General features: G+C 38.7%; 1 protein-coding gene across 13 annotated transcripts in view; it reads left to right on the forward strand.

The window, feature by feature from the left end:
- ATG7 (autophagy related 7) overlaps window positions 1-18,041 on the forward strand; it is a 280,139-nt gene that overhangs the window by 140,488 nt on the left and 121,610 nt on the right. For all 13 annotated transcript variants that reach the window (XM_004033619.5, XM_055381004.2, XM_055381007.2 and 10 more), the window contains one exon: window positions 13,544-13,666. In XM_004033619.5, the coding sequence (XP_004033667.3) occupies window positions 13,544-13,666 (123 nt within the window). The remainder of the gene's footprint in view (window positions 1-13,543; window positions 13,667-18,041) is intronic.

Here is an 18,041-nt window from a genome sequence, read left to right on the forward strand (position 1 = left end):
AGAGAGAAAGCGTTCCTTCTTTCATCACTGTGTATATTTGCTGTGGGTTTTGTTGCATATGGCTTTTATTATGTTGAGGCAGTTTCCTTCTATTCCTGGTTTAAGTGTTTTTATCATGAAAGGGGTTGAATTTTGTCAAATGCTTTTTCTGCATCAATCGAGATGATTGTGTGGCTTCCCCCCTGCCCCACTTTCTTCAGTTTATATGGTGTGTTACATTGGTTTTTCATCCTTGCATTCCAGGAATAAATCTCACTTGGTCATGTTGTATAATCCTTTTAATATAAGATATAATCTAATATGTAGAAAACTGTAAAGATGTCACAAAAAAAACTTTGACTTAATAAATGAATTCAGCAAAGTAGCAGAATGCAAAGTCAACACAGTTTACTGTTATTTCATTGAGGATTTTTGCATTAATTTATAAGTGGTATTAGTCCATGGTTTACTCATAGTGCCTTTGTCTAGCTTTGGTGTCAGGCTACTGCTGGCCTCATAGAATGACTTAGGAAGTGTTCCATCTTTAATTCTTTAGAAAAGTTTGAAAAGCAGTGGTACTAGTTCTTTAAATGTTTGATAGAACTCACCAGTGGAACCATCAGGTGCGGGGCTTTTGTTTGCCAGGAGATTTTTGATTACTGATTCAATCTCCTTATTGGTTATAGGTCTATTCAGATTTTCCATTTCCTTGTGATTTCATTCTGATGGGTTTTGTGTTTCTAGGAATTTGTCTGTTTCATCTAGGTTATGGTACTGGGTTTGTAATTTCAAATTCCACTTGTTCATTGCTGGTATACTGGAAAATAATTGAGTTTTTTGTTTTGTTTTGTTTTGTTTTTGACATGGAGTCTTGCTCTTGTTGCCCAGGCTGGAGTGCCATCTTGGCTCACTGTAACCTCCACCTCCTCCCAGGTTCAAGTGATTTTCCTGCTTCAGCTTCCTGAGTAGCTGGGATTCCAGGTGCACACCACCACACCTAGCTAATTTTTAAATTTTTAGTAGAGATGGAGTTTCATCTTGTTGGCCAGGCTGGTCTCAAAGTCCTGACTTCAGGTCATCCACCCACCTCGGCCTCCCACAGTACTGGGATTACAGGCATGAGCCACCGTGCCCAGCCTAGTCTTATTTATTGACTATGTATCCTGCACCCTATGTATCCTGCAGTGTTGCTGTGATTGCATGTTAGTTCCAACAGTGTTTTTATTTATTTGGATTTTCTACGTGGGCAGTCATGTCATCTATGAACAGACAGTTTTATTTCTTCCTTCCCAATCAGAATACCCTTTATTTCTTTTTCTTGTCTTATTTCATTAGCTAGGCCTTCTATTATGATGTTGAAAAGGAGTGGTAAGGGGATTTTCTTGCCTTGTTCCTGTTTTCTTGCCTTCTTGCCTTCATGGAGAAACTTCTGGTTTTTCATCCACCATTAGTTAAATTCTTAGATGTAGAGATTTTGTGGATGTTCTTTATCAAGTTGACGTTTCCCTCTGTTCCTAGTTTACTGAGAGTTTTTGTCATAAATGATTCTTCAATTTTGTAAAATGTTCTTTCTGCGCCTATTGATATGATGTGATTTTCTTCTTTTGCCTATGGATGTGATGGTTTATATTGATTTTCAAATGTTGAACCAGGTTTGTGCACCTGGGATAAATCCTACATGATCGTGGCATATAATTCTTTTTATATACAGTCATGTATTGCTAAACGATGGGGATACCTTCTGAGAAATGTGTTTGGTGATTTCATTGTTGTATGAACATCGTAAAGTGTCCTTATACAAACCGTGACAGCATAAGCCTACTGCACACCTAGGCTATATGGCATAGCTTGTTGCTCCTAGGCTGCAAGCCTGTACAGTATGTAACTGTAATGAACACTGTAGACAACTATAACACAACGGTAAGTACTTGTGTATCTCAATGTATCTCAATATAGAAAAAGTACAGTAAAAGTATGGTATAAAAGATTTTTTTAAAATGGTACACCTGTGCAGAATACTTACCATAAATGGAGTTTGTAGGGCTGGAAGTTGCTCTGGGTGAGTCAGTAGTGAGTGACTGTGAAGGTCTAGGACATTTTGTACACCACTGTAGCCTTGATAAACAACACTAAACTTAAAAAATATTTTTCTGTCTTCAGTAATAAATTACCTTTAGCTTACTGTAACCTTTTTCACTTTATAAATGTTTTGATTAAAAACTTTTTTTACTCTTTTGTAACAACACCTAGCTTAAAACACAAACAAATTGTACAGCCATACAAAAACATTTTTTCTTTATACCCTTATCCTATACATTTTTTCCTTTAAAAATTTTTATTTTATTATTTAAACATTTTTGTTAAAAACTAAGACACAACATACACATTAGCCTACGCCTACACAGGGTCAGGATCATCAGTATAACTGCCTTCCACCTCTACATCGTGACCCACTGGAAGGTCTTCAGGGGCAATAACATGCATAGAGCTGTCATCTCTTATGATAGCAATGCCTTCTTCTGGAATGCAGTTAACTTTTTTTTTTTTTAATAAGTAGAAGAATTACACTTTGCTAAAATAATGCTAACATGTATAGTATAGTAAATACATAAACATAACAGTTGATTATCAAGTATTATGTACTATATATAATTGTACATGGTACACTTTTATGCTACGGGCAGCACAGTAGTTTATTTACACCAGCATCACCACAAACATGGAAGTAATGTTGTTGCACTATGACATTGTGATGGCTACAGCTTCATTAGGGATTAGGAATTTTTCGGCTCCATTATAATCTGTGGGACCACCCATTGTATATGCAGTTCCTCCTTGACTGAAATGTCATGTGGTGCATGACTGTATCATTGGATTCGATTTGCTGATATTTTAAGATTCTTGCATCTATGTTCATGAGATATATTGGTCTGTAGTTTTCTAGTAATGCCTTTATCTGGCTTTGGTATTAGGGTGATGCTGGCCTTATAGAATGAATTAGGAAGTATTCCCTTTGCTTCTGTCTTCTGAAAGAGATTGTAGATGATTGGTATAATCTCTTTCTTAAATGTTTGGCAGAATTCCCCCAGTGAGCCCATCTGGGCCTGGTGCTTTCTATTTGGGAAGGTTATTAATTATTGATTCAATTTATTTTATAGAAATAGGCCTGTTTAGAATTTCCATTTTTTTCTTATATGAGTTTTGGTGGATTCTGTCTTTAAATAATTGGTTCAATTCATTTAATTTATCAAATTTCTGGATACGGAATTGTTGATAGTATTCTTTTATTATCCTTTTCATCAATACAGATCTCACAGACATGAAAAGGATAATAAAGGAATACTGTCACTAAAAAGTGATTCTCTCTTTTTATCTTAGTCTAATTGGAGGCTTATCAATTTACCTTGTCAAAGAACTAGCTTTTGGTTTTATTGATTGTTTGTTTCTCCATTGAGTTTCTGTTTTCAGTGTCATTGATTTCTCCTCTAGTTTTTATTCTCTTTTCTTCTGCTTACTGTGGATTTAATTTGCTGCTCTTGTTGCCTAAGGTGTAAGATCAGATGATTGATTTTAGGTCTTTCTTCTTTTCTAATATATTATTTCAGTGATACAGATTTCTGTCTCTAAGCATTGCTTTCCCTGCATCTCATGAATTTTGATACATTGTGTTTTCATTTCTATTTAGTTCAAATATTTTAAATTTATCTTGAGATTTTTTATTCATGTGTTATTGTTTAACCTTACATATATTGAGATATTCCAATTATCTTTCTGTTGTGAATTTCTGGGTTCCATTGTGGTCTGAGAGCACACTCTATATGATTTCTATTCTTTTAAATTTGTTAAAGTATGTTTTATGGCCCAGAATGTTCTACCTTGGTGAATATTCCATGTGAATGTGAGAAGAATGTGTATTGTGTGGTTGTTGGATGAAATAGAGAGGTGAATTCTATCCAGTTGATTAATAAATAGTGTTTTGAGTTCAAGTGAGTCCTTTTTAACCTTCTGTCTGCTGGATCTTTCTACTTCTGATAGAGCAGTATTGAAGTCTACAGCTACAAAAGTAGATTCGTCTATTTCTTCTTGCCGTACTGTTAGTTTTTACCTCATGTATTTTGATGCACTGTTGTTAAGTACATACGCATTAAGAACTGTGTCTTACTGGAGAATTGAGCCCTTTATTATTATGTAATGCCCTTCTTTTTATCTAATAACATTATTTGCTTTGAAGTCTGTTCTATCTGAAATTAATTCAGATACTTCTACTTACTTTTGATTAGTGTTAGCATGGTGTATTTTTTTCCATCTACGTTTAATGAATAAATGTCTTTATTTAAATTGATTTTCTTTTAGATACCATATAATTGGGTTTTATTTCTTGTTCCATTATAATAATCTGCCTTTTAATTGGTACATTCAGATCACTGTGATTATTGATATAATTGGATTAATATCTCCCATATTTGTAACTATTTTCCATTTGTCACGTTTGTTCTTTGTTGCTATATTTGTCTTCTAGTCCCTTTTCTTGCCTTTTGTGGTTTAACAGCATTTAAACAATTATTTTTGTGTGTGTGTGTGTGTGTATATATATATATATATTTTTTTTTGAGACGGAGTCTTGCTCTGTCACCCAGGCTGGAGTGCAGTGGTGCTTCTTGGCTCACTGCAAGCTCTGCCTTCCGGGTTCACGCCATTCTGCCTCAGCCTCCCGAGTAGCTGGGACTACAGGCACCCGCCACCATTCTTGGCTGATTTTTTGTATTTTTTTTTAGTAGAGAAGGGGTTTCACTGTGTTAGCCAGGATGGTCTGGATCTCCTAACCTCGTTATCCACCCGCCTCGGCCTCCCAAAGTGCTGGGATTACAGGCATAAGCCACAGCGCCTGGCCTGTATATTTTTTAAGGTAGGGTCTCACTCTGTTGTCCAGGCTGGAGTGCAGTCGTGCGATCTCAGCTCACTACAGCCTCAACCTCCCGGGTTTAAGCCATCCTCCCATCATAGTCTCCCAAGTAGCTGGGACGACAGGCATATGTCACCATACCTGGCTATTTTTTTTTATATATATATATTGTAGAGACCTGTTCTACAAAATGTTGCCCAGGCTGGCCTTGAACTCCTGGACTCAAGTGATCCTCCTATCTCAGCCCCGCCAAAGTGCTGGGATTACAGGTGTGAGCCACTGTCCCCAACCAACATATTTCAATATGGCTTCTTTATCTCCCTTTGCTGGAAGCAAAAGAGATTTTTCTCGAGTATTTACTGAGAGAACCTGGTTTAGCTCCTATAAGTAAAACTCACAAAAGCATGGGGGCCTCCCTATAACTAGGTCCCCCTGGAGTTTTTATCACTGGGGTTTGTCCACACCTAGCAATTTTTGTCAGCTACAGTTTGTTTTTCTGCCCCTCTCCCAGTTTCTGTGGAGGTTTCTGCTCCAGCCTGTTGTGATTCTCTGTATCCACCTGACTGTCTCTCCAGTTCCGGGAGCAGTGGTGTCTTAGTCTGTTTTCACACTACTATCAAGAACTACCTGAAACTGGGTAATTTATAAAGAAAAGAGGTTTAATTGACTCACAGTTCCACATTGCTGGGGAGGCCTCAGGAAACTTACAATTATGGTGGAAGGGGAAGCAAGGCACTTCTTACATGGTGGCAGGAGAAAGAGAGCAAAGGGGGAAGTGCCACTTTTAAATCATCAGATCTCATGAGAACTCGCTATTGCAAGAACAGCATGGGAAACTGCCCCCTGATCCAGTCACCGCCCACCAGGTCCCTCCCCTGACACGGGATTACAATTTTAGATGAGATTTAGTGGGGACACAGAGCCAAAGCATATCAAGTGGTTTCTCCTGTGACCTCACTGAAGTTTTTGAGAAATACATGCACGTGTATTTTTTAAATCATTAAGAGCAAGTAAGTATAATGCTAAACAAGAAGTTAATAGAAACTTCATGTTTCCTTCCCCTCTTTGAAAATACATTAGCAGTTGTTTTTAGATAGAGTGTACATTTCCTGGAGACATTGTTTAAGAACAATAGACAAACAAGCTGGGCATGGTGGCTAACACCTGTAATCCCAGCACTTTGGGAGGCCGAGGTGGGTGGATGGCTTGAGGCCAGGAGTTCTGAGACGAGCCTGGACACCATGGCAAAACCCCATCTCTTACTAACAATACAAAAATTAGCCAGGAATGGTGGCGTGCGCCTGTAATCCCAGCTACTGGGGTGGCTGAGGCAGGAGAATTGCTTGAACCCAGGAGGCAGAGGCTGCAGTGAGCCAAGATCACGTCACTGTACTCCAGCCTGGGCAACAGAGTGAGACTCTTGTCTCAAAACAAACAAAAAAAACACACTACAAACCCATTTTGCTTCTCATGAATTGAAAATCATTATATGGTGTTGTCAGGAGATCTTAGACTCTGTGAAAGGCATTTTCCAGAGAGTTGCCGAAAATTAGAAGGGTGTGGGGGCGCTGAAATGCCTAGGCAGAGAAGATAGGTTTGATAAAGTAAAGAGTAAGGAGTCACCAAAGTGTCTTAGCAAGGCAATACTCTAAAAATCATGTTTTAAGAAGAGATTCTACCATCTTTGTCCAGGGTGTGTGTGTTCATAGAGAAAACCTAGCCTCCCAAAACAAGCAAGGAAAATCATGGATTATGAAAGGATCTTTCTACTAAAAGAGTCATTATTACTTCTCTATTTTGCAAACTCTCTCAGTACCTTCAGAATATTTACAGCCTTCCAAAATGTAATGTATACCCTTCTCAGGACTAAGCATAATGCAGTTCACTTAAGAATTGTGCTATGTTTTACATAGACTGACAGGTTCTTGTTCAAATTCTTTGTGATAACATCTTTTCATTTTCTTTTCATTTTCTTTTCTTTTTTGGGTAGTTTTAAATACATTTTCCTTTTTAAGAAGGCTAGGATGTTTGGGGGGAAAATCCTTGTACTTTTTGTAAGCCACTTATAACACAGATTAACTTCACAGCACATAAAAAGAATACTGGAGAACCTTTACATGATTAAATATGCCCCTAGAGGATTAAGTTTTTCCACATATTTTTAAGCCAGTGCTATTAATAATGTTCCAGCATTAAACTTTCTGTACATCCTCATTATGGAGGAGGCCTTTTTTTTTTTTTTTCATTCTGCCCTTGCTGTTAGTTTTTCCATGGTCAGATATGTAGCACTATAAAATTATCTGTGGAAACATACAATCTGAATGTTTAACTGGAGTCTAACAAAGTATCATGTCTGGGGCTGTTCCAATTTTTATTCAAAGATGTTGTCAGTTTTTCAAACTTAATTGTTCTTTTGTCTTACTGGAAACCTGGCAGAAGATAGCTATTTACAGGCATATCTTAGATCATGGGGCAGACCACCACAATGCGGCTAATATCGCAGTAAATCAAGTCTCACAATTTCTTTGGTTTCTCAGTGCATATAAAAGTTATATTTTTACTATACTGTAGTCTATTAAGTGTGCAATAGCATTATGTCTAAAAATACATGCATGCCTTAAGTAATACAAAATACTTTTTTTTTTTTTTTTTTTGAGACAGAGTCTCACTCTGTTGCCCAGGCTGGAGTGCAATGGCACGATCTCGGCTCACTGCAAGCTCCGCTTCCTGGGTTCATGACATTCTCCTGCCTCAGCCTCCTGAGTAGCTGGGACTACAGGCGTATGCCACCTTGTCCGGCTAATTTTTTGTATTTTTAGTAGAGATGGGGTTTCACCGTGTTAGCCAGGCTGGTCTCAATCTCCTGACCTCGTGATCCGCCTGCCTCGGCCTCCCAGAGTGCTGGGATTACAGGCGTGAGCCACCACGCCCGGCCACAAAATACTTTTTTTGCTAAAAAATGCTAACAATATTGAGCTTTCAGCAAGTTGTAATCTTTTTGCTGGTGGAGGTTCTTGCATTGATATTGATGGTGGCCACCTGATCAGGGTGGTAGTTGCCAAAGGTTGGGGTGGCTGTGGCATTTTCTTAGAAAAAGACAAGTTTGTTGCAGCAGTTGGCTTTTCCTTTCAGAAGAGATTCCTCTGTGGCATGCAGTGCTGTTTGATAGCATTTTACCCACAGCAGAACTTCTTTAAAAATTGGAGTTGTCCTCTCAAACGCTGCTGCCACTTTATCAACATGATGTTCTAAATCTTTAGTTGTCATTTCAACAATGTTCACAGCATCTTCATCAGGAATAGATTCCATCTAGAAACCACTCTCTTTGCTTACCTGTAAGAAGCAACTCCTCATCTGTTCAAGTTTGATCCTGAGATTGCAGCAATTCAGTCACATCTTCAGGCTCCACTTCTAGTTCCCTTGCTTTTTTCACCACACCTACAGTGACTTCCTCTTGAACCCCTCAAAGTCATCCATGAGGGTTGGAATCAACTTCTTTCAAACTCCTTTTGATGTTGATATTTTGACCTCCTTCCATGAATCACGAATACTTGTATCTAGAATGGTGAATCCTTTCCAGAAGGTTTTTAATTTGCTTTGATCAGATCCATCAGAGAAATCACCCTGTATGGCAGCTATTGCCTTATTAAATGTATTTTTTAAATAATAAGACTTGAAAGTCAAAATTACTCCTTGGCACAAGGGCTGCAGAATGGATATTGTCTTAGCATGCATGAAAACAACATTTATCTCTTTGTACATCTCCATCAGAGCTCCTGGGTGACCAGGTGCATTGTCAGTGAGCAGTAATGTTTTGAAAGGAACCTTTTTTTCTGAGCAGTAGGTCTCAACAGTGGGCTTAAGATATTCAGTAAACCGTGCTGTAAACAGATGTGCTGTTACCCAGATTTTGTTGTTTCAGTTATAGAGCACAGGCAGAGAAGATTTAGCATAATTTTTAAGGGCCCTAGGATTTTTAGAATGGTCAGTAAGCATTGGCTTCAACTTAAAAGTCACCAGCTGTTTTGGTCTTGACCAAGAGAGTCAGCCTATTTTTTGAAGCTTTAAAGCCAGGCATTGACTTCTCCTCTGTAGCTACGAAAGTCCTAGGTGGCATCTTCTTCCACTAGAAGGCGGTTTCATCTATGTTAAAAATCTGTTGTTTAGCCACATTTCTCAATTTTCTGAGCTAGATCTCATAATAACATGTTGCAGCTTCTACATCAGTACTTGCTGCTTCGCCTCTCACTTTTATGTTATGGAGACAGCTTCTTTCCTTAAACCTCATTAGCCAACCTCTGCTAGCTTCCAGCTGTGCTTCTATAGCCTCCTTACCTCTCTCAGCCTTCACAGAAGTAAAGGGACTTTTAGCTTTGCTCTGGATTGGGCTTTGCCTTAAAGGGGATATTGTGGCTGATTTGATCTTCTAGATCACTAAAACTTTCTCTGTAGCTCTTTTACTTTACTTTTGTGTGTTCATTGGAGTAGCACTTCTAATTTCCTTCTAGAACTTTCCCTTGGCATGAACAACTTGGCTGTTTGGTGCAAGAGGTTTAGCTTTTTTAGCATGTCTCAGCTTTTGACATGCCTTCCTCACTATGCTTAATCATTTCTAGCTTTTTTTTTTTTTTTTTTTGGAGACAGAGTCTCACTCCGTTGCCCAGGCTGGAGTGCAGTGGCGCAATCTCAGCTCACTGCAACCTCTGCCTCCCGGGTTTAAGTGATTCTCTTGCCTCAGCCTCCCAGGTAGCTGGGATTACAGGCGTGTGCCACTACGCCCAGCTAATTTTTGTATTTTTAATAGAGACGGGGTTTCACCATGTTGGCCAGGCTGGTCTTGAACTTCTGACCTCAAGTGATCCACCCACCTTGGCCTCTCAAAGTGCTGGGATTACAAATAGGCATGAGCCACCGGGCCTGGCCTATTTCTAGCTCTCGATTTAAAGTGAGAAATGTGTGACTCTTCCTTTCACTTGGACACTTTGAGGCCATTGTAATTGGCCTACATTCAGTATTGTTTTGTCGCAGGAAATAGGCCCAAAGAGAGGAAGAGAGATGGAGGAATGGCCAGTGGTGAATCGGTCAGAACAGATACTACATTTATCTATTAAGGTCGCCATCTTATATAGGTACAGTTTGCGGTGCCCCAAAACAGTTACAATAGTAACATCAAAGACCACTGATGACAGATCACCACAATAGATATAATAATAATGAAAAAGTTTGAAATATTGTGAGGATTACCAAAATGTGACAGATGCGAAGTGAGCACATGGTGTTGGAAAAATGGTATTGATTCCTTTGCTCAATGCGGGGTTGCCACAACTTTCAAGTTTTGTTTTTTTTTTTGTAATCACTAAACACATAGTACTCACCATTTCAAAAAAGATCACTTAATTTCAGTGCACATTTTTTCCTGACATAACATTCTGGTTTATAAGGAATCTTGTTATTACTGAGGGATTGAGTTATTTATTAAATGCCTTTTTTTTTTTCCCAGGGGTTAGGTTGTCAAATTAATTTCCCATGGCTAATCAGCCTGGGCTTGACTCTACGCACATAATGTTCCTACACTCCCCCAGCTCTCTAGGACTTGCAGTCTCTCTGATCCCAACAGCCTGCAGGTCTTTTCTTACCAGCCAGGACTCTTTCCCATTCCCTTCAGTGGTGCTCACCAGCCCCTCAGTTTCTCTGACCTTAACCTTTTGATCCTTATTCTGCCAGTTCCTTGGCTTAGATGGGTTCTTAATTTCTTTTCTCCCCAAATTTGTATTTTTCTGTCCTGACCAGAGGTGTCAGATTGTTCCACACTGTTTAAATGTGCCAGTCAGCCTCTCTTCTCCGACTCTCTGCACAGCTGGGCCTCAGGGTCACCACTCTTCTCAAGCCCCATAGTCTAACCCTTCTCGGGTCACAGAGGACTTCCTGCCAGCTATCTAGACCCTAGAGCTCCCCTGCCCCCCGTCGCCTGGTCCTTTCACTTTTCACTGCTGCAGCTTTGCTCATCCTTCCCTCCTCATTCCTGCCCCTGTGGGAGAGTTGCCCCTCCTTTCCAGTGCCAACCTCTTCATTAGGGCTTTAGAGTTCTGCCTCAGCACTAAACAAAAACACAAACCAACGAAAGATTTTAGTATTTTTATATTAATATTTAAAATTGTCTAATTTTAATGTTAAATAACATTTGGTTTTAAGAAATATTAAATATTCAATGTTAATAAATATTGTTTATTAACATTAAATAAAGGTGGGAGGATCACCTGAACCCAGGAGGTTGAGGCTGCAGTAAGCTGTAATTGTGCCATTGCACTCCAGCCTAGGTGACAGAGCGAGACTGTCACCAAGAAAAAAAAAAACACTGTTTGCAGCAACAAAAGTTAGAAAGCACGACCCTTTAACAGAGAGCTGATTAAATTATGGTGTATTTATTATCGGTGGCAATTAAATAATTTTAATTTTAATAAATATTTTTAATATTAAATATTTAAAAGCCGTATTTTAATAAATATTGAATAATTATTAAGTAACACATGCACATGGATTTAAAAATTAAAGTAGTATAAAATAATCTACAGAGGCTACTATTTGATGTCAGTTTGTGTGTATATGCATTCTGCCAGAGATATTCTTCCATAGATGATACATGCATAAACAAGTATGTACATTCATGCATTTCTTCTTCTTCCTGTCTCCTCCTTCCACTCTTTTTGAACACAAATACTGTCTATACACAGTCTAGATATTGCTTTTTAAATATATTGCTATGTTTTGGAAAACAATTTTGTGTCAGTACTATAGACCTGCCTCATTCTTTTAATGGATACAAAATATCCCTTTTTTTTTGTTTTTGAAGACTCTGTTACCCAGGTTGGAGTGCAGTGGTGTGATCATAACTAATTGCAGCCTCAACCTCCTGAGTTCAGGTGATCCTCCCACTTTAGCTTCCCAAGTAGCTGGAATTACAGGTGCACTCCACCATGCCTGGCTAATTTTTAAGTTTTTTTGTGGAGACGAGGTCTCACTATGTTGCCCAGGTTGGTCCTGAACTCCTAAGCTCAAGCAGTCCTCCTGCCTTGGCCACCCCAAATGCTAGGATTACAGGCATGAACCATCGTGCCTGGCCCAAACAGTGTTTCAGTAAGCATCCTTACAACATAAGTCTTTGTGCCCATGTACAGCTTTATCAGTATGAAGTCTTAAAAGTGGAATTGCTGGATTAAAGGGTGCCTGCATTTTCATCTTCTGAAAAGAAAAAAAATCTATTTCTTGTATTATTACTGTTCTGGTCTGTTTATGCATTGTTGATTTCTTAGATACGTCTTCAATGTCTGCTATCTATTTAAAGCATTCATCTCTTTATTTCTTGTGAGTTCCCAGAGAATTTCTGAGGCATTCTGGTTCAGCGTTCTACGTTTCACAGTCCCTGTGATCACTGAATTCCTAAATGTGATACTCATTGTTTCTAAGAACTCTTTACTGTTCTCCTAGTCTCCTCTCAAGTGTATAGGCCTTTTATTTCTTAACTTTCTATGTAAGGATAACATATATCCAAAAAAACACATAAATCTTCTGTTCAACTTAATGAATTCTCAAAAAGTACACCTTATGTAACCAATGCTTAGATAAATAAATTATTACCAGCACCTTGGAATGTCCCTTGTGCCCCTTACAGTCTCTCTGTGGGTAGCCACTATCTTTTCTCCTAACACCACAGATTCATGTTGCCTATTTCATTTTAATTTTATATAAATATAATTGTACAGTACATACTGCTTCTCCTTTCTTTTGTGTAACATTATGTTTGAAGGTAGTTTGTTCTCACTGATATATAGTATTCCATTGCATGACTATACCACAATCCATTTGTTCATTCTACTGTTGATGGTCACCTCAATGGTTTCTAGTTTTGGGCTATCATGAATAGCACTGCTATGGACACTTTAGTTTGTGTCTTCTGGTGCACATATGTACACATTTTTGTTGGGTGTATATACACATAGAGTAGAATTGCTGCATCATAGGGCATAGAGTCCTGGTTGTTCCACATCCTTGTCAGCACTTGGTATTTTCTTTGTCATTTTAGTCTTCTCGGTAGGTGCAAAGTAGTGTTTCATTGTGGTTTCAGTTTTCATATCAACTACTCATGCCATGGAGCCCATTTTCATGTTTACTGGCTCTTTGGATATCCTCTTTTGTGAAGTACCTATTGAAATTTATTTTTCCATTTTAAAATTATTTTTAAAAATATATTTGGTTAGCTCGTATGTCACACTTTTTTGACAAAATCCTTTTTCTCCTCCCTTCTCATTTATCCTTTTAAATTTATTTTCTTGGCTTTTTTCTCACCTGTTCTTTTCTAACCACTGAACTTTAGAGCCACTAACTAATCCTAACTTTTCTAGAATTTTTAGTGAATTTGCATGAAACTTACTTTGAGAAAACATTGGTACTCAAACTGGAAGATAATGTTATTGTTATTCTAAGAAGGGAAAAGATGATAAATACTAAGCCGTACTAGTTTTTTGGCCACTAGATTGCATTATTATCCCCATATTTAATTCTCATTTTAATTTTATTTTTGACAAGAGCTTGTTAGAAGTGAAAGTCTTTTAATTTGCATTTTAAGTCTGGAGCCTCCTTTTTTAAAAATGTAATGTTTTACAGGTTCTTGATCAATATGAACGAGAAGGATTTAACTTCCTAGCCAAGGTGTTTAATTCTTCACATTCCTTCTTAGAAGACTTGACTGGTCTTACATTGCTGCATCAAGAAACCCAAGCTGCTGAGGTAAGAACAAAACAAGCTTTCTGTAGTGAAGACTGACATGCTTAAAACTATTTGATATTCGCCATATGGAAAAGGAAGAAAGCAATTAATTTTAATTTTTGTAACTTAGAGCAAATATCACTAAATAAGTCTGCTAGTTACCAGAGAACGAATAACCCTCAGCAAGTGCTGGATACTGATGTGTGTAGGTTGCTGTCCAGTAGGTGCCTAATACACAAAATCAGTGTGATAAAGGAAGTATAGGTTGTAGATTTCCAGGCACCTCTTGTCCTTACTGAAGATCTGCATGTGTATGACCATTGGAGAGAGTTGGCTTAAATGTCCATATATCAAAATGTAAGTTGGTAAAGACATTGGACTCCAGCTATGTTCTTTAGAAAGAAGGTATTGGACTCTTGCCATGTTCTTCAGAAAGAACATGCCTGGCTTCTTCACGATTTGATCAGTCTTCTTAGACCCTGAACCCCACCATGAAATGGCTTCCCCAGACACAACCCGAGAGAGTTATGCTTTGTTTCTCAGCTAGAATATTTTGCAGATCTTAATTTCCTGGGTCATTGCATCATTTTTTTTTTTTTTAAAGACTGAGTTTAAGAAATAAATTATCGGCCTGGCGAGGTGGCTCATGCCTATAATCCAAGCACTTTGAGAGGCCAAGGTGGGTGGGTCACGAGGTCAGGAGTTTGAGACCAGCCTGGCCAACATAGTGAAACCGTGTCTCCACTAAAATAAAAAAATTAGGTGGGCATGGTGGCAGGTGCGTGTAATCCCAGCCACTCAGGAGGCTGAGGCAGGAGAATTGCTTGAATCCTGGAGGCAGAGGTTGCAATGAGCTGAGATTGTGCCACTGCACTCCAGTCCGGGCAACAGTGCGAGACTCCGTCTCAAAATAAATAAATAAATAAATAAATAAATAAATAAATAAATAAATAAATAAATAAATATTGTGTTTTTCCAAATGCTCACTGTTCTTAGAAAAGGGAATGCTGTGTATGGTGGTAGAGCTATTTGGATCACTTGGCAAAATGTGCAATTCCTCAGAATTGATGAGTGAGATTAAATCAATCTTTTGCCCTTAGTTACCTGGATAAAGAAGCCATGAGGAGAAATGTAGCTTATGTTGTGTTTCCACAAACTACATAAGGAAAACCTTGACTTCCTATGTCCTGCAGGGGTAGTGCACTTTGCCATTAGTCCTTTTAAGTTGCAATTCTTTCCACCAGCTAAAGAGAAATATATAAATTATTTCTAGCTAGGTGGCAAAACTCCCCCAGCCATCTTGTCAAATGATTGCATGGGTGCAAAGATCTATAAATTCCTCCATAGGTTGCATATCCTCACCATTCAGGGAGGCCCCAAGTTGTCAATGAATAGATGGCCAGGCCCAATACTGGACCAGCCAGTGGTGAAAGGGCTGCTGTTTGGAGAGGTGGAGCTAGTGCTGAGTATAGGAAGACCATGTAGAAATACCAAAGTCAGACCCATTGGAGGTTTGAGCAGGTTGTGAGATTTTCAGGTACACCAGGGAGGCAAGATAGTACATCTCTAGTGCTGGACTTAAACTGAAGGCAGTCCTTCTTTAAATTGTTTTGGTGCCCTCTGGGCATTAAACAGATGCAGTCTTCCACTTATGGCCAATAGTTAGAGCCACAAAGAGTCTATTTCAAGTTTCAGGAGATGAATGGCATCTCTGCTGCTCTTTGAGAGACTTCAAGGTATTTTTCCCCTGAATTGTGATTGGGTTCCCAGGCATGGTTCAGAACATTGTGTTTATTGTCTGCCGTATTATCTTTTAAGCAGTGCTGTACTGCCTGATGGTATGGAAGAGGTAATATAGATGTTTGTAAACATACAGTCATTTGATGGCTAAGGAAGTTTTGCCACCCAGCTAGAATTTACATATTTGTTAAATAGAAGAATTTCAACCTGAAATTGACCCAATTTTTCACTCTTTAAAACAGAGCAGATGCTAGAATAGTGGGTAGGTTTCTAGATTTAACCTGGTTTATCTTACATTTTAGTTGGTCAAACCTTAATGGCTTTTTCAAAGACTTAGAGAAAGTTTAAAAGCAATAGTGACTAAATAGATGGTGGAGCAGAAGGGAGCATGGTTTCATCCATGAGCCTGAGTTTTCTTTTTGAATTTTCCTCTACTAAATTATATCTTTAGTTTTGGAATCATACGTCACATCAAATTTTAGATTAGAGATGGTAAACTGTTTGGCCTGTGAGCCAGATATGGCTTGCAGGTATGTATTTTTTGGCCTGCCCTGTATGTTAAATTCTGAATAAAGCCATCATTTAAAAACCACAAGTTTTAGGCGGGGCGTGGTGGCTCACAGCTGTAATCCTAGCACTTTGGGAGGCCGAGGGGGGCAGATCACCTGAGGTCAGGAGTTTGAGACCAGCCTGGCCAACATGGTGAAACCCCATCTCTACTAAAAATGCAAAAATTAGTCGGGCATGGTGGCGCATGCCTGTAATCCCAGTTACTCGGGAGGCTGAGGCAGGAGAGTGACTTGAACCCGGGAAGCAAATGTTGCAGTGAACCAAGATGGCGCCACTGCACTCCAGCCTGGGCGACAGAGCGAGACTCCATCTAAAAAAAAAAAATCACAAGAGGGTGTGAATTTTCCCATTTCCAACTTTGAAAAATCAGATCCGGGAACTCCAGACATGCATCTCTTAATAGTGATGGTTAGCTAGAGCCAAGAAGCAAAGTTTATAGATAATGCACTTGATATAAAATTTAAAGGTATTACAAAATACTCTGGGCTGGGCACGGTGGCTCATGCCTCTAATCCTAGCACTTTGGGAGGCCAAGGCTGGCGGAGTGCCTGAGCTCAGGAGTTTGAGACCAGCCTGGGCAACACGGTGAAACCTCATGTCTACTAAAAATACAAAATCTAGCCCGGTGTGGCAGTGTGCGCCTGTAGTCCCAGCTACTCTGGGACGAGGCAGGAAAATTGCTTGAACCAGAGAGGCAGAGGTTGCAGTGAGCTGAAATCGCGCCACTGAATTCCAGCCTGGGCGACAGAGCGAGACTCCGTCTCAGGAAAAAAAAAAAAAAAATTCTGTGAAAAGGGAATCTTCCTTCTATACATGTCCCTTAGCTCCTCAGTTCCTTTCCTGGAGACAAACACTGTTGTTACTTTCCTGCCCAGAGATATTCTTTAGGTTATATTCTTTATTTAGATGATGCCCTTTAGTAGGTGACCCTTAATAGGTATTGGAGCTTATAACCCGTCTTCAAAAAGGATCATTATTTTTCTTAACTCTGAATAGGACTGTGTTTTAAGATAAGGTTTGAAATATAGTACTTAGTAGAGGACCTCCTAGCAACAAAAATTATTGTTCTAACTACATCATTTTCTATTACTTTGAAAAATGTGGGTATGCGCGTATAAGCAAAATATAAATATATGTTAAAATATATATATACCTTTACATATATCTGTGTAAAAGTAGTGTTTTGATTTACATACTTGATTCTCAATGCGTTTATAGGTGGTCAGTAATAAAAACACAGAATTCTGCATTCTACGTAGAAAGGTCTCCACTTATTTATTTTAGCAACACAGTCAAGATGCTAAATTAATTCTCATTTTGGGTTAACTATTTACATCAATCAACATTGGAATTGCAAACGATTCAACTAGATAATTATATGTGACATTACCATTATATACTTTGTTTATAAAATATGTGTTTAAAAAATATACTGAACATCTTTTGAAAATCTGATACCAAGCACTGTGCTAGTAACTGAATACAGAAGTTAATGAGACACTGACCCTCAAGGGCTCATAGTCTAGTGTGAGAAGCTGACATGTAAATAGTGAGCTCTAATGCAATAAAAAATGTTTTAGTCATTTGTATATTAAGTGCTGAGAGAGCAGTTACTTCTGCCTAGGGGAATAGGGATGTCAAGAAAAGCTTCACAGGAAGAGAACAAGTATTTCACTTAGTTTTAAAGGATGAGTAGACTATTTTTAAAAATAAAAGTTGGATTTTGGCAGAGAAAGAGTAGAGAAGGGAAGGGCAAGAAGCCTAGGGCGTTCTAGACTGAATAAAGGTCTCTGAGGCCAAGTCTTTAGTATATTACTCAAAATCATGAGTAGTGTGATGTACTTGGAGCCACAGTTACCTGAAGTCAACATAATATTTTTTAATAATAGCTTTATTGAGTTATAATTCACATACCATAAAACACACCATTTTGGCTGGGTACAGTGGCTCACGCCTGTAATCCCAGCACTTTGGGAGGCCGAGGTGGGTGGATCACCTGAGGTCAGGAGTTTGAGACCAGCCTAGCCAACGTGGCGAAACCTTGTCTCTACTAAAAATACAAAATTAGCTGGGTGTGGTGGCATGT

The sequence above is a fragment of the Gorilla gorilla genome, chromosome 2, assembly GCF_029281585.2.
Source record: "Gorilla gorilla gorilla isolate KB3781 chromosome 2, NHGRI_mGorGor1-v2.1_pri, whole genome shotgun sequence".
NCBI lineage: Eukaryota > Metazoa > Chordata > Mammalia > Primates > Hominidae > Gorilla > Gorilla gorilla.